Raw genomic sequence first — 25,848 nt, 5'->3', positions numbered from 1 at the left:
TACTGCAGTTTGTTAAAAATGTGTGTTTTCGTAAATATTGCAATCTAAATGATTTTCTTTTCTTCACACATGTAAAGTCTCCGATTGCAAGTAAGTCCTAAGGAAAATAAATCATGCCGTAGATCTAATATCTAATCCTAAGTACTTCCATTACTATTTTGCGAAATTGCATTGTCTTGTTTGGTTTCCTCGCATTCGATATGAAACGTAGAGGGTTTACTCGGGTGAAAGGCACCATTTCTGTCTCGGACTATTGACGCTCTCAGTGAGAGCGCCAAACTACCTCGACAGAAATGGGTGCCTTTCATCCCTTGGTTAACAATCTACTATTCTGCACTTCGTCTCTCCAGCGCGTCGTAGGCACGTGGCGGACGCGGGCACGTGGCGCACGCCGACACAGCTTTTTCCTAAGCCTACAAAATGTCTGCCGGCACCGTGCCATAGACTTATGATATATAGAGACGTAGTCTCAGCCAGCTGTCACTGTTGCCACTTTTGTTTAGTGTACGATTAACAATGAGGCCCACGTTGCTGTAGCCATGTCGATAAAGTCATATCGATAAACTATCGACATTTCTTGCAATTTTAATTTTACTTCAAAGGCTTAACGATACCTAAAATGACCAAAAACGCTTTTATTCTTTATTGTGGTTATCAGATCACAATTTTATAGTCACGCCCCAGCAGGGAACCAAGGGAAAGTTCCGATATTTAATTAAAATACATAAATACCTCCTAAAATAGGTGTTCCGCAATAATTGAACTATATTATTATATTATAATATATTCATTATCCATTAGCATTTCAATTATGTTTATGTTTAACGAAGATATTGAAGCTTCAATTAATCGCTATTTTGTTCCGCTGTGTAGCGTTTATCGATATATAACATGACTAAAATCGACTTTTCGCATCCCTAAAAGAGCACACATATACGCTTTTACGCACACATATACAGACTGGGCGCATCAAAATAAAAAAAAAAATAAAAATAAAAATATTTTTATTGACAAAAACAAGTTACAGGTAGGTGTTGAAGTCCCTGACTTCTGAGCTAGGTAAAGACCTGTGTTACAGAAGTCAGTGTCCTCTCCCAGACAATAGAAACAGAATGAAGATTATCAAGAAAGGCAACACTTGATTTGAAGTCCACCTTGTCAACAGTATGGTTGTCCTTTTTTGACAAACGGCATTTTTAACGAGCGAGGAGAGAGAAATGATACTAGTTGCTGCGCCTTGAAAGAGAACAGAAAAGGTTGGACCCTTGCACCGTGCGTTCTTGGCAGGGAAGAGAGCATAGATTATAAAGGGCAGTAAGTATCTAGGTACTGCCACAGATAAAGAAAAAGTGCGGCGCTGGCACAGTGGCGCCACAACCTTTTGAAGAAAACTATTTTGTATCTTATTTGAAATAGTTTTTGGGACCTATTTTCTATTTTCAAAATACAAAATACTTTATAGTAGCTAATGTAGGTAGGAGTTACATCTCTTCTGATGTAACTCCCACCTACATTATTCTGATATAGTACTGGCAACTCTCTCATTCCCCTAGTAGCATTTTCGTTGGGGCCCACGGTGCCAACGGTAGGGAAAACGTTGGGATGAGGTTCGTTCCGTAGCCAACATTAATTTTGTATTGGCCCACCATCGCATTTACCAACATTCGCTGTGGCACAGATGCCCAACAAAGGGCCTTTGTGTATTTTGGTACCGTTGGCTAAACAACGATAATATTCGTTGGCCCAATGATGACATATATCGCATTTACCAACATTGGCAGTGGCAGTGATGCCCAACAATGGGCCTTTGTGTATATTGCTACCGTTCGCTAAACAACGATAACATTCGTTGGCCCAATGGTGACGAATACCGCATTTACCAACATTGGCTGTGGCATGGATGCCCAACAATGGGCCTTTGTGTATTTTGGTAACGTTGGCTAGTCAACGATATCATCCGATGGCCCAATGATGACAAATATCGCATTTACCAACATTGGCTGTGGCACTGATGCCCAACAATGGGCCTTTGTTTATTTTGGTAACGTTGGCTAATCAACGATATCATCCGATGGCCCAATGACGACAAATATCGCATTTACCAACATTGGTTATAGCATTGATGCCCAACAATGGGCCTTTGTGTATTTTGGTAACGTTGGCTAATCAACGATATCATCCGATGGCCCAATGATGACAAATATCGCATGTACCAACATTGGCTGTGGCACTGATGCCCAACAATGGGCCTTTGTGTATCTTGGTAACGTTGGCTAATTAACGATATCATCCGATGGCCCAATGATGACAAATATCGCATTTACTAACATTGGCTGTGGCACTGATTCCCAATAATGGGCCTTTGTTTATTTTGGTAACGTTGGCTAATCAACGATATCATCCGATGGCCCAATGACGACAAATATCTCATTTACCAACATTGGCTGTAGCATTGATGCCCAACAACGGGCCTTTGTTTATTTTGGTAACGTTGGCTAATCAACGATATCATACGATGGCCCAATGATGACAAATATCGCATTTACCAACATTGGCTGTAGCATTGATGCCCAACAACGGGCCTTTGTTTATTTTGGTAACGTTGGCTAATCAACGATATCATCCGATGGCCCAATGACGACAAATATCGCATTTACTAACATTGGCTGTGGCACTGATGCCCAACAATGGGCCTTTGTTTATTTTGGTAACGTTGGCTAATCAACGATATCATCCGATGGCCCAATGATGACAAATATCGCACGTACCAACATTGGCTGTGGCCCTGATGCCCAACAATGGGCCTTTGTTTATTTTGGTAACGTTGGCTAATCAACGATATCATACGATGGCCCAATGATGACAAATATCGCATTTACCAACATTGGCTGTAGCATTGATGCCCAACAATGGGCCTTTGTGTATTTTGCTACCGTTCGCTAAACAACGATAACATTCGTTGGCCCCATGGTGACGAATACCGCATTTACCAACATTGGCTGTGGCACGGATGCCCAACAATGGGCCTTTGTGTATTTTGGTAACGTTGGCTAGTTATCGATATCATCCGATGGCCCAATGATGACATATATCGCATTTACCAACATTGGCTGTGGCACTGACGCCTAACAATGGGCCTTTGTGTATTTTGGTACCGGTGGCTAAACAACGGTAACATTCGTTGGCCCAGTGAGCACAAATATCGCATTTACCAACATTGGCTGTGGTACTGATGCCCAACAATGGGCCTGTGTGTATTGCTTGTGGCGTCACTAGATGGCGTTACTGTCTCCAAACATCGAAGTTATAGTTATTTTCTCGATTATTCCGGATATAATCATAATATTTTTTTAAAGTAAATTATAAATCTAATCTAACGTTACCGGGCAAGGTGGTGTGAAATGTGCTACCGGCCATGTGCATGTGGCTCGCCAGGCTGCGCATGGAAACTCTGCTACTGGTGCCGTCAACACAACCGAATCCATCCGACACCCTCATCGCATTGGCACTTGGAATGTTCAAGGACTTGTTACCAACCCAAGCAAGCTCAAGATCATAGAGGATGAAATGAAACGAGTGAACATCAACATGCTAGGATTAAGCGAAACACATTGGCGTAACTCCGGCCACTACTTATCCGATTCCGGGAATAAAATTTACTTCTCGGGTCCGGAAAATGACAGCAGTAGGGGTGTAGCTTTCGTAGTGCCACCTCAACTTGATAAACATGTCACAGGATACAAGCCAGTCAATGATCGGATAATTAGCATCAGGATCAATACCACACCGTGCAAACTGAACGTGATCCAGGTTTACGCCCCTACGTGTCAATCCAGTGAGGAGGAAATAGAGAACTTCTATAACTCCTTATCACGAACCATCGACGAAATCCCGAACCGCGAGATAACTATGGTGATCGGCGACTTCAACGCCAAGATAGGCAAAGGTGAACATGGATCAGATCTTCGTCGACAGATCGGAAAGTATGGGATCGGAGAGAGAAACGAGAGAGGTGAAAGGCTCATTCAATTCTGTACGGAAGAAGACTTTACAGCGATGAACACCTGTTTCAAGCATCATATAAGACGGCTGTATACTTGGGTTTCTCCTGGAGGCAGATTTAAGAACCAGATTGACTATATTTTAATGCGCTCAAGGTGGAGATCGTCTATAATGAACGTAGTCACGTATCCAGGTGCAGACTGTGGCAGCGACCATCAATTACTAGTTGCAACGATTCGATTACGACTAAAAAGGATCATGAAGTCAAAATCGGCTCCAAAGCTACAAAAAGTGGATACAGTGGCATACGCGAATGAAATGCAGTACCAGATGGCGAGGATACCAGCAGACGACATCCCGGAGAGTAATGCCTTGTGGAACACACTGAGAGACACAATTGTACAAACAGCGAGGAAGTTTGCCCAGACAGAACCAACTCTGAAAAGCCATATCTCAGATGAAACAGCCAAAGTCATAAAAGAACGCCGGGAATTGAAGCAGGGAGGACTATCTAGCCCAGAACAGTTCCAACGGTATGCTCAACTAAGCTGTGAAGTCCAACGGAAATGCAGGCAAGACTACAACGCTTACATCAATAACATCTGTGTGGACCTTGAACAGCACTCGTCAAGAAACGAAACTAAAGACCTGTATCAGAAGCTAAAAGTACTGACCAGATCCAGACCGGTACAGCAATATGGAGTCAATGATGAAAATGGTCAACTTCTTACGGAACTGGATCAAGTACTGGACCGCTGGAAGAAGTACTGCGCGTCACTTTACGACTGTACTGACGCCTCAGTTTCGACGAGTTTGTGGACCGCGGATGAACCTGACATACTCCCTTCGGAAGTTGAGCAAGCCCTCAAGAGTTTAAAGACTGGGAAATCGCCTGGAAAGGATGGAGTTCCAAGCGAACTTCTGAAAAATTTGGGTAACGCGGGCTTAGCCATAATGACCAAACTCTGTAACCTCGTATGGATGTCAGGTAGATGGCCAGAGGAGTGGAGGGAGTCGGTTTTCATCCCGCTTCATAAGAAAGGATCGACAAAGGAGTGTGGCAACTACCGGACCATTGCACTGATCCCACATGCAAGCAAAATTCTCCTTCACATAATTAACCAGCGCCTGAAACACTTTCTTGATAGACAGGTTCCTGAAGAGCAAGCGGGATTCGTGAAGGGGAAGGGCACTCGCGAGCAAATGCTTAACATAAGACAGATTATTGAAAAAAGTCGAGAGTTCAACAATCCAGTTGTTCTCTGTTTCATTGACTACACAAAGGCATTTGACTGCGTGCAGTGGGGGGAACTATGGTCTGTACTGACAGAGATGGGAGCACCGGAGCATCTCATAGGATTAATTCGTAACTTGTATACTGACAACAGAAGCTACATTAGAATTGGATCAGAATGTTCCAAAATGTTCCAGACCAAAAAAGGAGTCCGACAGGGATGCATACTATCACCAATGTTGTTTAACATTTATGGCGAGTATATTGTCCGTAAATCTCTTGAAGGATGGCACAAAGGGTTTGCTGTTGGTGGGAAGAGAATTAATAACCTGAGATATGCTGATGACACTGTCCTTTTGGCATCTTCAATATCTGACATGCAAGAACTTGTCAACAGACTGGAGGTCGAGAGCGGGAAGTTAGGTCTTGCAATCAACCGAAGCAAAACCAAGCTGATGATTGTGGATCGCGCCGGCCGCCTGTCTGCAGCTCCTACAATCCAGGGTATAGACACTGTTGATGAGTTCGTATATCTGGGGTCAAAGATATGTAATGATGGCAGCTGTGTTCCGGAGATCAAAAGGCGCATAGGAATGGCTAAAGATGCCATGACGCGGCTTCAGAAAATATGGCGTAATCGGGGAATATCCAGAAACACTAAAATAAGACTTGTACGAGCCCTGGTATTTCCAATATTTATGTATGGAGCCGAAACGTGGACAATCAAAAGCAGAGAGAAACAACGGATCGATGCCTTTGAGATGTGGTGTTGGAGGCGTATGCTGAGAATACCATGGACAGCTAAGCGCACGAATCACTCCATACTGTTGGAACTCGACGTGAAAGTGCGATTGTCCACAATCTGTGAACAACGCTTCCTAAGTTACTTTGGCCATATAATGAGAAGGGGAGACGAAAGTTTGGAAAGGTTAATCGTTGTTGGTAATACTGATGGCAAAAGGTCACGGGGCCGTTCACCAGCACGATGGACTGACCAACTCAAAGGCGAGGAACCATCTCAGAAATTCTATGACGTGGTGAGGAAAGCGATGGACCGGAATCGATGGCGAGAGTGTGTTCGTGCCCGAACAAAACCCACCAACCACGATCATCAGTCATGATGGATGCGACCAAGAAGAAGATAAATCTAATAGCTATAACTATAAAATTTATACATAAATTTAAAAAATTGTATTTTACCAACATTTTCTCAATTTAAATCTCAAAAAACATAAATCTCGCTTACGAAGTTTCGAAGTGCGGTTAGTATATATACAAATTAGAGTGTATAGTAAGTGTACTTGCTTCGGCAGTACATATACTAAAATTGGAACGATACAGAGAAGATTAACAACAACTGCTGCCTAGGGCCTTCATGTGGATACAACCAATGCCTACCGTAGTGTAATTGTAATATTTATCAGCAAAGGCCCAACGTCGTATTACACAACCACTTACCTAACGTAGGGTAACTGTAGGACTCGTAAACAAAAGCCCATTACATAATTAGACTGTAGGCCCACTATAAATTACACAACTATTTACCTACGGTAGTATTGTAGTATTGTATCTACACAAGGCCCAACGTTAAAGTTACAATGTTGGCCCTTTGTGGGACAAGCTGTGTTGGGCCTTCAACCTGGTGCACGACTACCTACCGACCTACCTGACTTGCCGTTGGGTAATTGTTGAATTTGCAAACAGAAGCACAACGAAAAAATTGCCCTTTTTTAATTTTTGCTATTTGGCCCTACAGCAAGCCATACGGCCAAATGTAACAATTAACCAACCATCAAACAAATGTGTATAGGCCCAACCACGGCCCAACCAAAACCACCACCGTTGAATAATTGTATGATTTATTTAAATAGGCCCAACGAAACAATTACTCTTATGGCCCTCTGTTGAGAATCTTCGGGAGGGCCTTTGTCGAGGGCCCTCCAGCAAATCGTACGGCCAAATATAACAATTAACCAACCATCAAACAAAAGTGTATAGGCCCAACCACGGCCCAACCAAAACCACCACCGTTGAATAATTGTATGATTTATTTAAATAGGCCCAACGAAAAAATTACTCTTATGGCCCTCTGTTGGGAATCTTCGGGAGGGCCTTTGTCGAGGGCCCTCCAGCAAATCGTACGGCCAAATATAACGGTTGCCCAACTAATACGTAAACAAAGGCCCAACAAAATCCCTACAAGAAAATGCTATTAGGGTCTTTTAACATTGAACTGTTGAATCTGTTTAGTAACTTCGGCAGCGGTACCTACTTACCTAGGGTACCTATAATGAATGGTGGTACAGACAGAATGCTGTTGGGGCTGCCTCGCTGCTTCTATGCCATTATGAGAAAACGTACAGCATCTCAGATGTACCGATTGAGAAACAGCTCCAACAGTTTTCCAACCGAAATCGGCGAGAGGCTTGATAATCCCTTTTATAAGTATCGGGCCTCAATGCATGTCCCATTCTACCGGATGGCTAAATAACTGCAAATGTTGATATTTATTATAATATTTTATGAATTAAATTTTAATGTACCTAAATGATACATTATCTATGAAATTGGACCTTATTGTCGATGGCGCTTACGCCGCACAGCGCCTTGCGGCATTGTATTTATATCGGACCATAGTTAATATGGCGTAAGCGCCATCGACTATGTGGTCCCTTTTCACAGATAACGTCACAAATAATGTATGTAATGAAATATAAATTGTTTTGTCAATACTAACATAGTGATTATTTTAGTAATTTATTTTAATTACTCGATAACTATACATATAATATCAATTTTAAAAGTATTTCGTAAATTAAGTATATTAAATCTAACGTTTCCCTAATACTTATATGTAATATTATGCAAAACTAAAACATACCTACTAATACAATATATAAAAAGAAGAATACCCCTTCCAAAATCTCCGCCTGCGGCATTGATCCCATATCCCATAACGTTGGCTGCGTTACCTCTCTGTATTGCCAGCGATATGCGCTGGGAGAGGTAAGCGCCAGCCCTACGGTCTCCCGAGGCGTCGACCAGCCGTGTCGACAGGTCCCCCATGAAAGTCCGCATGTTCATGTCCGCCGACGAAGGACCCATTGTCTCCACTGCGAGCGCCGCAAACTTAATCTTGCAGTAAAGATGAGTATTTGCGGCGCTTGAGTAGTTAGTTGGGCCTGGTCGGCAGCAGCGCCGGCCTGTGCGCGGGTAGCCTGGATGTGGGACTGCGCAAAGGTGACGAATGTAGCGTCCCACACTAAAGGCCTACCCGTCTCCACGGTACCAGCACAGTATAATAAAGAGTACTAACGTACAGTATGGACACTCCCTGCCTCCCGTTGAAAGTGCCGCCCACTCGCTCTCGGTTACCTCACAGTTACCGGCTGGCAAGGACGCAACGACGCGGTGCACAGAGCGGAGGCCACGTAAAATATTCAAATATTTACAAAACCTATCAGATCACAATGAAAACAACACAATATCTATATGAACAAAAAATCATGTTTTCAACTTACGTGATATTTTGGTGGCCTGAATGTCGTTACAAAAATTTTGTTACTTCGTTTATACTGATTCAAAATAGGAAACTATTGTATAAATCGAGCTAAGATACCCACCTTACAACATAATACGATTCTTGTTTCTTCCTAACTAATTCGCGCAATGACTTTTGAGTCATTGAGGTCATCGAACTTGACAAAATGGCGGGAACCCTAGCACGTCTTATCTCACTCACACAAGCATGGTACGCGTTCACCTACACGAGCTTAGACTGTGTGCGTAGGAACGCGTTTATTTCATACATTTGATCGCCAGCGTCCGAGGTGTGGTAACAGTGTGGCTCCGTCCAGTCACCTGCCATCGTCTCTCGCCATGCCTGAGAGTTCTAAAGTAGCAGGCACAAAAAGGTAGCAAGCGACCGCCGGACCAAATCATTAATGGTGCCGTGGCGATATCAACGGCCGGCGCTTTTGATGCAAGAGGCCATTACTCGATTGCAAATTTATCATTTTTTATCGAAAATAACCATAACCGATTATCGGTTATTTTTCGGGCAGCTGTAACCGAAACCTTATGAAGTTTGGCCGGTTATTGCATTTTAGTTACTGTTTGGGGATCTACACTAAGATATTTTTCCACATAAGGTATTTTTAAGACGTATTTAAATCGACTCGTGTTTGCAGTGATTACATTAGTACACGGGAGCGCGCGTGAGCTGTAGGGGGCAGCACAGGATTAACTTTCCGATTTAGTTCAAAAGGCAGCATACCCTCCAACGCTTCCCTACAAGGCTTCTCTTCCGCGTGTATGATCTGGTGTCTTCACAGGCGCTGTTTCAGGCTGCACTAGTACTCGCTATTGATACGTCTATAGGCTTCGTCCCTGTATGCGTCTTCTGGTGTCTTACTAGGGTTGATTTATAACGGCATTTGTAATCGCAGTGGCTACATTTAATTGTCTTCCCCCCAGTATGTTTCATCTGGTGTTCTTTGAAGCGTGATTTATGACTGCATTTGTAATCACAGTGGCTACATTGAAATGGCTTCTCCCCAGTATGTTTCCTCAGGTGAATCTTTAAGTTTGATTTGAAACTACATTTATAATCGCAGTGGCTACATTGAAATGGCTTCGCCCCAGAGTGTTTCATCAGGTGAATCTTTAAGTTTGATTTTAAACTACATTTATAATCACAGTGGGTACATTTAAATGGCTTCGTACCAGTATGTTTCATCAGGTGATTCTTTAAGTTTGGTTTGAAACTACATTTATAATCGCAGTGGCTACATTGAAATGGTTTCACCCCAGTGTGTGTCATCAGGTGATTCTTTAAGTCTGTTTTCCGAATGAATTTGTAATCACAGTGGCTACATTGAAATGGCTTCTCCCCAGTATGTATCATCAGGTGTTTCTTTAAGTTGTATTTGAAACTACATTTATAATCACAGTAACTACATTGAAATGGCTTCACCCCAGTGTGTATCATCAGGTGATTCTTTAAGTCTGATTTCCGATTGCATTTGTAATCACAGTAGCTACATTGAAATGGCTTCTCCCCAGTATGTATCACCAGGTGATTCGTTAAGTTTGATTTCAAACTACATTTATAATCGCAGTGGCTACATTGAAATGGCTTCTCCCCAGTATGTATCATCAGGTGATTCTTTAAGAGTGATTTGAAATTACATTTATAATCGCAGTGGATACATTGAAATGGCTTCTCCCCAGTATGTATCATCAGGTGATTCTTTAAGAGTGATTTGAAATTACATTTATAATCGCAGTGGCTACATTGAAATGGCTTTTCCCCAGTATGTATCATCAGGTGATTCTTTAAGTTGTATTTGAAACTACATTTATAATCACAGTAACTACATTGAAATGGTTTCACCCCAGTGTGTATCACGAGGTGATTCTTTAAGTCTGATTTCCGACTACATTTGTAATCACAGTGACTACATTTAAATGGCTTCTCCTCGTCAGTGTGTATCATGAGGTGATTCTTTAAGTCTGATTTCCGACTACATTTGTAATCACAGTGGCCACATTGAAATGGCTTCTCCCCAGTGTGTATCATTAGGTGATTCTTTAAGTCTGATTTCCGACTAAATTTGTAATCACAGTGACTACATTTAAATGGCTTGACTCCAGTGTGTATCATCAGGTGATTCTTTAAGTGTGATTTGCGTCTGAATTTGTAATCACAGTGACTACATTTAAATGGCTTCTCCCCAGTGTGTATCATCAGGTGATTCTTTAAGTGTGATTTGAGTCTGAATTTGTAATCACAGTGGTAACATTGAAATGGCTTTTCCCCAGTGTGTATCATCAGGTGCTTCTTGAAGTCTGATTTAAAACTACATTTGTAATCACATTCTGTACACCTAAAAGGCTTGTCTCGAGTGTGTATCGCTTGGTGTTTGTGTAATTCACTTTCCAACAGGGTAGTGTAACTACAGTGACCACAAATAAAAACGTTGTCCCCAGAGTGACTCTTTAAATGAGTCTGTAAACTTGTCTTGGAACTAGTTGTATACTCACATTCATCACACATAAAATTTGTACACTCATGTTCGCTTTTTTCGTGCTTTAACACAAGCGATTCAGTTTGAAATGTAGAACTACAAAAATCACGTGTAGCTTTTTTTAACCCGGGCGACAAATGCGTTTCTTGTATGTGTTTTCTTAAAGTAGACTTGTTTCTGAAATTCTTGCCACAATGTTCGCAATCGTATGATTTATCTCCACTGTGAACGGCCGTGTCGCCACTGAGGCGCTCGAGCACCACAAAACAATCCATCGCGAGCTGTTCCCTGGCGCGGGCGGCGCTGCCCTCCGAACACACTGGAACAAATTAAATCAATTCAAACTAATTCTATAGCGAGTCATTTAGAAGCAGTTTTCGTTAACCTCGTGCTGCCCAATGTACATTAGGATGTACACTTAGTGTCGATGGAATGTCAACCTTAATTAAAATCAAAGTAGGTAGTATTTCATGTCTTGTAATATTTCCGAACAAATGAAATTCAACCTAATTTAAAATACAACAAGATTCTAACTTCCTTGGCTATAATTTTGGCGGCACGAGGCTGCGTCTAAATGCTGGAACAATTTGCCGCCATCAGTATTATTATTGTGTGTCTTTTCCATATCTGGGGACCATGGGGTCCCGGACCTTTGAGAGGCGTACGTGGGGCCGAAGCCAACAGCGCAGAGGACCTTTAAGACAATTTAATCTAAAAGCAAGGGATACACGTGGCGGATACCATCCCCAAGTGCACAATGTGATACATCCGGAGATGGTCCCCGCCAGGTACAAAGACTATTGCAGTGCAGCACTTTTGTGCTGCGTTGGGATCTGAGGTCATAGGTGTGGCTTGTATCGTACTATGTGCAGTAGTATCGTAGTGTCGCAGTACTCACCCGACACGCAGTCCTCGTCACTCGCCGCGTCGGACACCTCCGACTTGACTGCCCGCTCCTCAACTACAACAACAACTCTACTTCATGCCGTGTCTTACATGACGGTACAGTTGTATATAACATTAATTAAAGACTCGCATTTGAGAGTGTGAATTGCCACGATAGAGTTTGGTACATTTAGACAAAATGCTTGAGCCAATCAAAAGCACTTATTGTACATGTATAAGTGTATTTGTCCCGTGTCTTATATTTACCTGTGACTCATAAAAGACATGTCAGGCTCGTATATAATGACACACTTTGCACAATGCAATAAAATATACTAATTCGTGAGTTCCTGTAATATTGGGCCAGCGATATTGTGATGTTAGAATAAATTTTCAGCACAAGAGAAGAAAAACATCAAATATAAAACAGTATGAGTCTAATAAATTGCTTCATCGACGCGACCGCTACAGACGCACAGACAGCCATAAACAATATCACAACAAATTGAAGTCTGACATCCACTTAGTGTAGTTACTTGTACATATATGGAGCAGGTACTCACGCGACAGCGGGTCATCCTCGTCGCTCGCCCCGTCTCCGGCCGCCGTGTGGAAGTCGCCTAGAGTAACCAACACTAGATTAAGCCATGTACCGTGTACTTACGGAGATCAAGTTAACAGTGTAAATGCGAGAAACATTTTTTGTAATAAATAAATAAGACAGAAACATAGTACAATGACTATCTTATAATCATTTATTTTAGAATATTTATTGTTCATTTTTAGTAATTCACAAAAATCTTACAGAAAAGCCTAAAAAGTCCAATATTGTTATTTTTATACAGATATTTTTTAAGTTTAAAGTCATAATGTATTGTTTGTCATATTATCATTGGTCCTAAACCTGAAACTGTGATTTTTTCAGGATTTTCATAAAAATTTCATTATCCTATAAATAGGTCAGGTTAAAGCAAACAAAGTATGACTAACGAAAATGCGGACAAACAATACATTATGGCTTAAAACTTTATGGGAAACAATATAGACCTTAGCCAACTGCTATCTAGTAACACTTTCTAAATCTGTCATTAAAACTAAGCACTCACACAACATATCAGCTGCCCCATCTTCATCCAGCGTCTCCGGCTTGACCGGGGGCTCTTCACCTGAGGCAAACATACAAGTTTATAAGCAACAGGCTAGTTTAGGCACAAGCTATTCTAGCCTAGTAAGTAGGTACACATTAAAACTATTACCCAAGGTATAATAATATACTCCGCCTGGTACTCTCTTCCGACCACGTGACTGACACAAGCCTACGTCATCATGCGACAGCCCTATATGATAATATAATATGCAATAGCGCTATACAAAGTGGCAATGTTATTGTGACGTAGGCTTGTGTCACTCTGGGAAGAGAAGACCATGTTTTATTAGACTATGCTATTACCCCAGTCTGGCGTGCGCATCGATTACGTTAGGACGCGTTCCTTTGTTTACCTTATTGTAATAACTACCGGGTTTTTGTGTTTTGCTAAGAGTATTATAATTCCGAGTGAGTAAAAATTTATTATAATGACTTTAGTATTGATAATACGTGAAAAACTAAGTTAATTAGTATTTTCTTTTCGTGTAAACACAATATTAGTGGTTTTATAGAACTACCCTCAATTTGTGATTATGAGTGATTCGGGCGAGGAACCGGCCCCGCAGCCGGTCTCGGGTGCCGAGATGTCCCCAGAATCAATCAGGAAGGTTATCATGGGCTCCGAGGGGTCCGTTCCTCAAGGAGATGGTGAGATTGGCTTGCAATGGGATGACGGAGATATGAATGTAGGTAACCAACGCGTCGCGGTACCCGAGCCGGACTCTGCGGACCAGCGACGCGATAAGCGACGGTTAGAGGTGGATGAAGGTGGTGATGATGATGGGTTTACGGTCGTATCTAGGAATAAACGTAGAGATGTACGTCGCTCGATTAGTCCTCTACCGAAGTCTAATGATATTATCTATGAGGTTTCAGTTAGCTCCAAGAACTTTTACTCCCGAAACAATTGGGATTTGCAAAGATATTGTTGAGTCATAATGTGCAGGATGTCTTAAGCGTAAAATATAAGAGTCCTTTCAAATTACTGATCAAATTTAATACCAATATTAACGCAAACAGTTTCTTGGAGAGTGAAGTTGCGAAGAAATATGAGTGGATTTGTAGAAATACTAATGAGTTGCCATTCTGCTACGGGGTAGTCAGAGATATAGACTTTGATGTTGATGAAAAGGACCTAAAATATATTTTTGTGTGTGACTCAGATACAGAGATTCTAGTTTATCGACATCGCACATACATGCGTATATGTAATAACATAAATTTCATTAATTAAGATTTTACAAAGCATAATCATAGGTAATAAGATATGTAAATATCTATGGAATTCCCTTTCTGATAGGCGCTGTAGAATTATTCTGAATTGTGGAGGTAACCCTTTAATTAGACATACACACCAAGGATTAGCCCAAGGAAATCCCATATCTCCTCCTTTTTTAATATTGCAAACATGGAAATAGGTAGTAGTATTAATAATGTTTGTCTCACAATACGCCGATGATAACGTGCTGTATAAAACAGTGGAAAGAGGGCGTACTTCAGATACAGTTAGTGTTCTTCAACTTTCTATTGATTGTTTGATTGGATGTCTAGAAAAAGTTGGTTTGTATCTATCTGAGGATAAATGAAAAATATGTGTTTTTAAATTATCACGAAAAGCTGTTGATGTTAACATAGTTGTTAATGGCAAGTCTCTCGAGGTTGCTAGTAAAGTTAAATTCCAATTATGGTTTTTGTAGGTGGTAATTAATATTTTAAAGGTTCTAGCGGGTAGGTCTTGGGGAGTTCATCCTAAACATCTCAGGCGCCTCTATACAGTGTGGAAAAATCGAGTGCCACATGGATGGCAACTGCCTTAAATATTGTAAATAGCACATTTTGTGTAAAGGAGACTTTCCTTTGTTTTTAAAAACAATAAATTCTGCATTTAAGGATTTATGAAAAATCGCTTGCCTCAGTCGGGACTCGAACCGGTCAAATGGGACAAAAAATAACGTGCCTTATTTTATGATGCAGATTGAAAGGTTTACTGATAAGGTTCATTTTTCTCTAAATAACAAATACAATCAGAATAACGGAAGGCCATGAAAACTAACAATTACCTTTTCAATTTGATTTTTTGTGAGATTTACCTGTGCATCACTGTGACAAATTGGATATGTACTCTTTGAACACGTGGGTGTCCTCGGTCAACACCAGGTCACGTATAAAGAATAGCATTGATTTTATTGATGTTCCTAAGCGGCATCAACAGAATGAGGCTTTAAGAAATTGTACATCGAGCGTGCTCACTGAGCAGTATAATATATCCTATTTTATAAAATATACACTGATGGTTCGAAATGTGTACAAGCTGTTGGAGCAGCTTTGTTTGATCCTCAGTGCAATGTTTCACTCATGTGGAAGCTTCATGATGACGCGTGCGTTATGCGAGCTGAACTTGTAGCTATTAAAGAAGCTCTGTGTTATGCAAAGAATCTAGTTAATAGTGCTCCAGTTGTACCTAATACTGTCGGACTCAAAGAGTGCACTTCAACACCTTAATTGTTGTGTTTATGGACAAAGAGGCATGCCTATTGCGTATGAAGCTCTCCAGTTGATTCATGAGATTATTTGTAATAATAAGGTTGTCAAAATACAGTGGATTCCTTCCCACGTAGGGTTAACAGGAAACGAAGCAGTAGATCAGCTTGCTAAAACCGCTGTAATGGATGGCTCTGTAATAGATTCTATACCATATCCAAGTGAAGTAATTCCCAGAATTAAAAAAAGATGTTTACAAAAATGGGAATACCATTTTGGAGAACAAGCTTTATCGAGGGGTGTAGGAATCTGGTACAGAACAATCCAAGCTAGACCCTTGTGGATACCCTGGTTTGATTTTGTCAGTCTCGCTAGAAAAGTGTTAGTCTCAGCTTTCCGAGTCCGGGCCGGACACATCCCTACAAATAAGTTTCTGAGTATGGTGGGTGTTAAACAGTCAAAAGAAAAAAAAAATTTTCCCGTTATTCATAACTGTGAATCTTAAATTATCCACTACAATTATAGAGGAGCAGGTACTCACACGACACAGGCTCCTCACTGGTCCCGACTCCATCCACCATTCCCGACTCAACTGCGGGTTCCTCTAGAGCAAACAAACAACACAAATCACGTCATCTTCCAGTTTGTTATGTTTATTGATTTTCATTGATTTCACCCCTAGCAGGAGTGTGTATGATGCGACCATCTAGTATTGCAGAATACAGTGTGATCTATTGGACATACTGAATTCAATTCCAACATTTATTAATAAAATCACATTTTTACACATCATAATAATATTGCAATAGGGACATTACTATTCTATATTTAAATTACATTATTTTTACATACATATTTCATTATTAAATAAAATAAAGTAAGTATATACATTATTATAAATTCAGTAGTATTAAATTAATGTCCATATTATATGACTATTGTTACCAAAAATATGTTCAGTAGTGGACGTCCTATGGCTGAGATGATGATGATGTACATGCAGCACTCATGTGCCATGGATTGCATCGAATAAATGATTATGATTATGATTATACAAGGAATTCTTCCAACAAATAGTAGGCAGCAGAGTCTAGGTATTGTATGCAGACATTTTTTAGATTTAGCTAGCTGTGTGCAGGTTGGACGGAGTTTGTGGCGGTGCCTAAAGTTGTATTTGGGTTCTGTATGTATATCTATAGCCAATGATCGGCGGGGGTGAGCTATTTACCTTATAATTTGAGATGTCTTACGTCATATTATAAGGCAAATATCTCACCCCTGCCGATCTCTGGTAATATTCAAGACTTGTTTGATGGGTGGTGCTTCCCTACCTTTCATGCTCTCTCCCTGCAGCCGCGCCTGCAGCTTCGTCTGGCTGCGCTGCACTTGCAGCTTGAAGTCGCTCGCGTCTCGCAGGCGGCCCACGCACGCCGAGCAGATGCCGCACGAGCCCGAGCCGCCCACTACCAGCTGAACGTTTAATTGTCAATTAAGGATAGAATTCGGCAAAAAAATACTGCAAATTTCCTTCAACGGTTAAACAGTGTTTCATTTATAGCTTAAAGTAACGATGAACAACAAAGTTGTGGTATAAACTTACATGTATATCGAAGCACTGTTTGAGCATGTCGGCATATATCTCCGTTTTGCCGAGATGTGTGTACGGCGTCGTCAGGTCCTTGTCCGGAGGACACCGCACGCAGCAGCGACACGAATGTATTGCGTCCATCACGGCAACTGCAATACTTCAATAGTCAAAAAAATAAAACAACAAGACCCAAGACATCCCAAGACCACAATCAAGACGAACAATGCTAACCTCAATAATTTGATTTGACAGTGACAGTAAAATCTTTTGATAGAAATTGATAACGGTGAAGGGTACGTTCAGAAAAAGGGAAAGGCTCATCCAGACACGTAGTGGTTATATTCTCTTTGATCCAGACGGGGTAATCAAATTGACAATTTGATCAGAAAAAACTTTGATCATCTCATCTACCGTCCAAACGAGAGTATTATACCTATTCTTTGGTTCAAACGTACACAATTTCATAAGGCCTCATTCGCACGCGCTTATACAACGCGCGTTTGATTCAAAAGCGTTTGATTGACACAAATGGATAGCAGATTTACACATTTCGCCTATTAAAATTTGTAACAACCCTAGCAGTAAGTTTTCACCAAAACCGTATTGGAATCCGTCTCTTTCAAAATCGGTAGCAATGCGGCGTTTAGCACTTTCAAAATTTAGAAGAAACCCAACTCCTAACAATTTAGAGCATCTTCAACGCAGAGTGCAGGAATCACAGAGATTAATTAGGAAAGAGAAAGATACATCGTGGCAAAAGTTTTGTTCGTCACTAAATGAAAATATAACACATGCTGATATGTGGCGAAAGATGAGGTGGTTCAAAGGTGGTAAGAATAGTCTACCCCTTGTGGACCATGAACGGGCACAAGAACTTTTATACAATCTAACGCCGGATTACGTCAGCAGGGAAGACCTTGTTTTCAGTTCAAGTAATTCACAGTTAGAACGCCCTATTACAAAATACGAATTAGAGCGAAATATCCGCCATAAAGACACTTCACCGGGCTTTGATAATATTTCATATTCAATGATAAAAAACTTACCCGATACCGCAAAGTCCATCCTTTTAAATTTGTTTAATGCAATTTTAAATACTAGTTTTATACCAATTCAGTGGCGAGACATCAATGTCATCCCTATACCTAAACCCAATTCGGAATCTTTACGACCCATATCGATGATGTCCTGCTTATGTAAGTTGTTCCATATTATCATTACGAATCGAATGGAATGGCACGTGGAAAGAAAAAATATACTATCGCAATACACTACTGGCTTTAGAAAATGTAGATCTACCTTAGATAATCTAACCTATTTAGTTTCTAAAATTCAAACCGGCTTTGCGGATAAGCAACACACAGTAGCATGTTTTGCAGATGTGAATAGTCCTTATAACAATGTAGATGTGCATTTCCTGTTAACCATAATGGATAAAATTGGTGTTGGGTCAAAAATATGTCGTTATATTTGGAATTTTTTTAAACACAGAAATTTAAAAATATTTATAGAAGATAGATCGGTTATTTGTAGAACTACCAGTCAAGGCCTAGCTCAAGGGGACCCTATGTCACCTTTTCTTTTTAATTTGGCAACCTTAAATATTTGTAAGACCGTCAAAACTTACGAGGATATACGCATCTCGCAGTATGCTGATGATTTCGTTATATTTGTTACAGGCAATAAACTAAGTGAGAGTATACATAAGTTGCAAGCCGCGCTCGATATATTTCATGATTTATTAACATAGGGTTGGACATTTCGGCATCAAAGAGTAAAGTTTGTGTATTTAAAAGAGGTTTCTTAAAGGATCCTATTCGTCTTAAAATAAATGAGACACTTTTAGAGCTTGTAGACGACATAAAATATTTGGGCCTTTGGCTTGACCGGAATTTAAATTGGAACAAACACATAAAGGTTATATTGTAGAAAACGCTTTCCGATATTTAAATGCTTTTAAAGTTTTAGCTGGTCCTGGATGGGGTATGCATCAGACTTATCTAAGGAGACTATATATCGCAACTATTCGTAGCCGAATGGACTATGCCAGTTTTTTATATGATACTAGTACCAAAAAAAGTTTGAGCATGTTAGATAAACTGCAGAATCAGTGCATGCGTACAATAGGGGGATTCATTAAGAGTACAGCAATACATGTTATGGAAAGTGAACTTCTTCTCCCACCGCTGTATATCCGTAGATTCTATTTGGCGAGTAAATACTGGCTCAAAACGAAATCATTCGATCCCACTGAAAATATTGGTACAGTGGACCACCTTGCCGCAAGCACTCAAAATCGGTTCTGGAGGCGGAAAAGGAAGCCATTATTAGTCGAAATTCATGAGTATCTCAAATCGGAAGTAATATATTCAACTAGTCAATTGGAGATATTTTCCTTAAACACGTGGATCAGCGATGTGGATTTAACCGGGGTTGTAATGTATAACATTAGTAATATGAATGTACCTAAACGTCAATGTAACCGAGCCAATTTAAGAAAAACATGTACTGACTTTATTACATCGACCTACTCAAATTACTATCACATTTATACGGACGGTTCTAGGGACACCAGTGACTCCGGTCTGGCTGTGTTTGACCCTCAGATAAATAGTAGTATTAAGTTACAGTTGAAGGTCACGACGTCGTCTATGAATACTGAATTGCTGGCAATTGCTGAAGCCCTGTCTTACATTGAATCGTTCAATACTGGTAGGTTTGTGGTGTTTACAGACTCAAGAAGCGGTTTACAACACCTGGCTCGATGCACCTCGAACTATCGAGGCGCACCGATAGCCTATAGCATATTAAGGTCAATTCGTAACTCGCAAGCAAATAAAATTGCCATAGTTTTGCAATGGGTACCATCACATATTGGGATACTGGGTAATGAGGAGGCAGACCGTCTCGCTAAAGAGGCGGTAACGGACGGACTTGTTATTAAAAGTGGTTGCCATGTCACAGTGATCTTTTGTATGGAGTGAAACAGAAATGCTTTGATATGTGGAAAGAATATTTTAATGAAAGATCGCTAAGCAAAGGTATCTGGTATCGGACTATACAACCCAATCTGCTACGGATCCCTTGGTTTGTAGGGTTAAATATGGCCAGATCGGATATTGTTACTGCTCTCAGGCTGCGTTCCGGACACATGATTCATGATGGGTAAGAACCAGTCACCAGACTGTACTGAATGTGGGGTAAAGGAGGATGTGTTCCATATATTGGTGGAATGTGTCCGAAACGAGGTTGAGAGAGTATATTTCTCGCAAAAATACAACTGCAGTTTATATGACGTGGGTGAAATTAACTTAATTTTAGACTGGATATATTTTTATCATAAATAACAGTGCTAGAGCTGTTTATGTTTGATTTTTTATTAAATTCGGTTATTTTTTAAGAACTGTGCGTAAACCCAAAATTTGTCGTGCCACTGAAAAAAAATATCACGAAGAATTCTTAACAGCATCGCTAAGAGAGGCGAGTAAATTTATTAAATTTTAATTAATTAATACTTGATGAAAACTAGACTGTGTTTTGTTAATTGCATTAAGAGATAAGGTATACAAATACACTATATTTGACTCCACAGATGTAAAAAAATAGTGATATTTGGCCCAATCCCATTATAGGAGCTGTAAAACTGCATACCTCCTATGATGGGACAGTTGACATAATGTCGATGCTTGTCATGCCATAATTTCATGTTTAAATAATACAGAAGTAAAATGTAGTTACGAAATATGTCAACCAGGAGGTATTCTCGGACTTCGGATAAATTAATATCGTTTTTCCAAACTTTTATTTAACTTGCCCTGTTAGTTAGTGTGGGTCAGATCTTGGTAGCTGAATTTGAGCCACTTTTAGATTTCCTATTCAGGTGAAATTTTGTGTAAGTACGTAATTAAGTTAACAAATCGGATGATAATGCAATATTATGATAACATGGACCTGATCTGATAATGGAGACGTTCAGCGATAATAACTTATACCAAAAATTTATATTTTTGCTATAACTTATTCCCCATTTCAATATTTTATACTGTTAGAGCAATGTCCATTATAGGGGGCCCATTACTGGATCCACGTCCATTACCGGGGGCCCATTACTGAAGCTTTGGGGTCCATAACTGGAGAAAAAAACATAGTCTTAATTTGTTAAGTATGTGGAAACTCATTGCAGTATCTTTGATACAACATGCCTAAAACATGAAAAACGGATGGGACTTTCATCTTTTAACACGCTAAGCCCTAACCCTAAGGTATAAGGGAAATATCATAAATACTCAAAATTGCCTCTTAAATGTCCCATGACTGCTGCTGTTACTATAAGTATTCTAAATACTTTTTATTATTTTGAATGTTTTAAAAAAGAAGTTTCAAAGTTTTATTTGTTCAAATTTTATAAAGAACCTTTTAAACAATTAATATTATTTGGTAATGACATGGTATAATGTTGCTGATTATAAGCTAGTTACACATATTATCGCGTACAGTGATCTTGTTTCTATCAAAGTTGATAAAATAAAGGGATTTTAACTATTTTGGTGCTTTTATTTATATTTGCATGGTAACCTTTATCCAATAATTTTGTGTTTAAATTTGGCCGCATCTCAAAATTTTTAAAAAACGTTTTTGCAATACGGCCACAACTCTAAATACCTGTCTTTCGGGCCTTGTGTCTTAAAATATATACATTTCTTTTAAAAAGTGGCGTGGTTATAAGGAGGGTTATATCTTTCCGAGTAAAAAAAGCTAAATTTTAAATTCATAGACCTAAAACTAAAGGAGTAAGATCCTATTAAACACCCTGAACTATACTCTCACAACTTTGAGACGCGATTTCTCGAAAAAACGGTTTTTTGAGATGTGGCAGTGTAGCAGGCACACGGCGATATCACCATAAATCTAAAATTGGAGATTGACGCCTATTACATTTCTGATCAAATCGACTGATTTGATCAGTCCCGTCTGTATACCGCTTTAAGCGGCAAACAGTGCAGTCCAGGCGGGATGATCAAATCGACCGATTTGATCAGAAATAAAATTGGCGTTAATCTTCAATACGACCTTATACATAACAACGCGCGTTGAAAAGCGTTTGATTGACGCAAATGTATACATGATTGTGTATTTATTCACACGACGGCGGTGGCGCTTTTTATCAAGCGTTGTTGGATTTGATTCAGAAGTGAAAACTCAAAATATTAATAACAGCGCCATCTAGTGCAAATTGTCTGCAGCACTATGTATAATTGAGGTCAACGCCATCTGGCATTATTTCGTCAGATTACTTGAAACTCCTAAGTACTACTAGTACTTAGGAGTAAGTGAGTAGTAGTCACTGTGAGTACTAGAGTTATATTAGTACCAGTTTAAGGGTAACTCACTAGATGGCATTTAAATCAAAAACGAAAAACTCAATGACAATGTAACAGTGTCCGTCACACGTGACGTCACGTTTTACGTCTTACGCTCTCGCGAGTTAAACTTTATTTCCCCATCACGGCCATCACAAAAAGTGCACAGCGCCGCTAAAGTTTTCACTTCAAAAATGCCCTCAAACGAAAACACTAGCGTCACCAATGAGTATTCTTGCGTCCGCAACTGTATTTTATCGGTCATGTCGGCCAGCCAAATTGGCGATTGCGTCCGCACGGCCTGATTTGATTGGACAATTGAACGTATCACTCAGCTTACGGGTCTCGAGCCTGAGACCCTACCGCGAACCACGGTCAACGTGTTGCCTCTCTGTCGCACTTGTAAATTCATACGTAAGGGTGTCAGGGAGGCAACACGTCAATCGTGGTTCGCGGTAGGCCCTCTGGTACCGGGCGCGCACGGTAAATAAATTGCCGCTTATGAAGCCGGCCAGTTGAATAACAATAACATTATGCAACATTTTGACTAACCATCTTTTATGTATGGCTATCCAAAAAACTACTAATAATTGCAGTTTGTAGGAATTAACATTTTTACTTTCTACAAGCTTTTAATGTCAGACCAAGCTAAGTTGGCAGCAATTTTGAAAAATGGCACATGAAAGATAATAACAAGTCTGTGGATAATACCGCCGCTCGGATGCATTCCTTGTGTATTGTCCAAGTGTGTCCGATAACCTTACGTTTACACGGCATTTCACACGCTTCTTCGGTCATCATCTTCGTTTTGATAAACGCCATTATATTAGTAACAATAGAGAACTTAAAATGTATAATAGTACTTACTTCCTTTCTTTTCTGCCGTAGAAACCACGATGTTTTAAAAAAACTTGTAAATATTTGTCACACACTATTTGATAATATAATACCTATTAGTTAGTGGTGACTGTTGCAACCACCTTGTTTTATGTTTACGTCTGAATTGAATGTACGAGTAACTCACATTATTTACTGCCGGACCAAGAAAAACATGGGCATAAGTATTAATAGTATGTAGGCCACTCATTGTTAACACAGGGCGTCTTCCAGAGCTTACCTACTCGCCATCAGGGACAAATTAAGACTGGGGTTGTGCACAAATCACGCGAGGTATTTTCGGCTACTATTTGACTCCCCCCTCCCTCTTGGTGATATTTGGTGAGGTTTTTGGCTACCCCCCTCCCCCCACACAAAGATAAATAGTATTGTAAATAGAAAATCTTGCTTATTTTTCTATTTTCGTTAAATAAACTCGCTATTTTGAAGTGCAGGTGCAGAGTGAAGATTTATGTATAACGAAACCTAGAAAAAATAATCTACTCATGTGGTAGGTTTTTTTTCTTAGTTTCGTTCACTGTAGATAAATACACGTGAGGTTTCCTTACACCTCCCTCCCCCAACTTGATTTATCGTGATTTTTTCGTGATCCCCCCTTCCCCTGTCGAACCTCGCGTGATTTGTGCACAACCCCTTTTCATAGAATCACAATCATTGACTCATTGTAACGAAAATAAAGGCCTTGACCTGTCAATAGGTAGGTAGGACTTGCTAGTGTAGCAATGGTAAGGAAAAGAAGTAGAATGAAATAATACGTTTTATTTAAGGATATACAGGGTGAAATTTAAATCACTGGCCATATTCATTTCCGGCACTAGGTTACACTTAAGGAATCTATTTAGCGAAAAAAAAGAGTACAATTCTTTTTTAAATTTTCATTTTTAAATTTTTTAATATTTTCGTGGTCACCCTATTACCACAAATGTAAACAAACCTAATAGTAGGTTTTAACAACAACATCAGCAAAACCCTTATCTGACCTTCACTAAACCTTATAATCGTTGCAATAGGGTCCACCCAGTTAGTGTTGGCGACGGTAGGCAGGTTTATCAATTTCGAGGGTAGACTAAACCATTCCGCGCTAGCGGTAAACATAACGGTAAGCATAAATGATTAGTCACTCGTCACTCGCCAACCATAAAATAATAATCGCGCGCGTACTAAGGTTTAAAATGTTTTCGAACCGGGAATATTACGAAATGGTACGGTGTTATTTATTAAGTGGTGAGTGTTTACGTGGTGTACAAAGATTATACGAAATGGAATCAGTTCCACGCCTTCGCAGACAAGAATTGAATCCAAGAGTACCATCTCGTGGGACTTTCGTTAATTGCGTCCATTTTTAATCAAATGTACATAAGTTGATTATTTTTTTTAAATACGCCTGAATGCAAAGATTCCTGACCTAGTTTTTACTCATTGTTTTTAAGCCACGGACGTTTTGTTAATAATCATTAGTCAGAAATAACATTTTAGATTAAACATGGGTTGCATTTGCATTTTGACGGTTCTAAGCCCGTTAAAGTATGAAGGAAAAATTTGCAACTTATGTAGGTAAGCGTCGTATCTCGCTGCAATAGGGTTCATAATTGGTGACGCGATTGCAAACAGCGGGAGGGGCGGGGTGTCAATGACCTTAACTGATAAGAGAGAAGCGGGTGTAGTGGGTAGTTGTCGGTTCACCATAACGTACGAGGTTTTTAGGACAACTTGATGATGAGTTATTTCGAAAAAAATGTACTGAGCGGTATTAAAAGAAAAAACACGTGTTTAATATTTTTTCGAGTTCTTTCGGGTGTTTCAATTTGGCCAGTGAATTAAATTTCACCCTGTACATCAATTAATTTACAATCAATTTTAGTAATTATAGTGGAATACAAAGTCACTCTTTATATTTCCAAATATTTATACTTCTTTATGTATTTTTTTTTTGGTAACAACATATTATCTAAATATATCCACACCATTACTCAACAATCTAGCAAAACGAGAATATCCACAAAATACACCGTTCACTAAATTATTTACACATTAGGGCCAGTTGCACCAACCACATTTGACAGACTGATCAACGTTAGCCGGCGCGCCCCAGCGCTTTACTATGAAACTTTCCATACATTAAAATTTAGCAAATTCTTTAACGATACGAACAGTTTGGTGCAACCGACCCGTAATTGTACACATTAATATTTGATTAGCGCATCCAATTCAATAATGAATACTTA

At 39.9% G+C, this 25,848-nt stretch overlaps 2 protein-coding genes and 2 long non-coding RNA genes across 4 annotated transcripts in view; 1 reads left to right on the top strand and 3 right to left on the bottom strand.

The window, feature by feature from the left end:
* Window positions 1-25,848, bottom strand: part of LOC134674171 (oocyte zinc finger protein XlCOF6-like) — a 298,501-nt gene that overhangs the window by 169,489 nt on the left and 103,164 nt on the right. The gene's annotated exons all lie outside the window — the stretch shown is intronic.
* The window catches only part of LOC134673922 (uncharacterized), an 86,222-nt gene that overhangs the window by 33,460 nt on the left and 26,914 nt on the right, over window positions 1-25,848 (top strand). The gene's annotated exons all lie outside the window — the stretch shown is intronic.
* Window positions 8,665-11,000, bottom strand: LOC134673956 (gastrula zinc finger protein XlCGF26.1-like). Its single transcript, XM_063531999.1, has one exon. The coding sequence runs from the start codon at window positions 10,983-10,985 to the stop codon at window positions 9,579-9,581; it is 1,407 nt and encodes a 468-aa protein (XP_063388069.1). The 5' UTR covers window positions 10,986-11,000; the 3' UTR covers window positions 8,665-9,578.
* LOC134674016 (uncharacterized) lies at window positions 17,074-17,510 on the bottom strand. Its single transcript, XR_010099551.1, has 2 exons — window positions 17,379-17,510; window positions 17,074-17,248 (listed from the first exon to the last, which is right to left on the bottom strand). It is a non-coding gene; the product is annotated as an uncharacterized LOC134674016 (long non-coding RNA).

Source organism: Cydia fagiglandana, chromosome 19 (genome assembly GCF_963556715.1).
Source record: "Cydia fagiglandana chromosome 19, ilCydFagi1.1, whole genome shotgun sequence".
Taxonomy (NCBI): Eukaryota; Metazoa; Arthropoda; class Insecta; order Lepidoptera; family Tortricidae; genus Cydia; species Cydia fagiglandana.
This window is presented reverse-complemented; position numbering and strand designations above follow the sequence as displayed.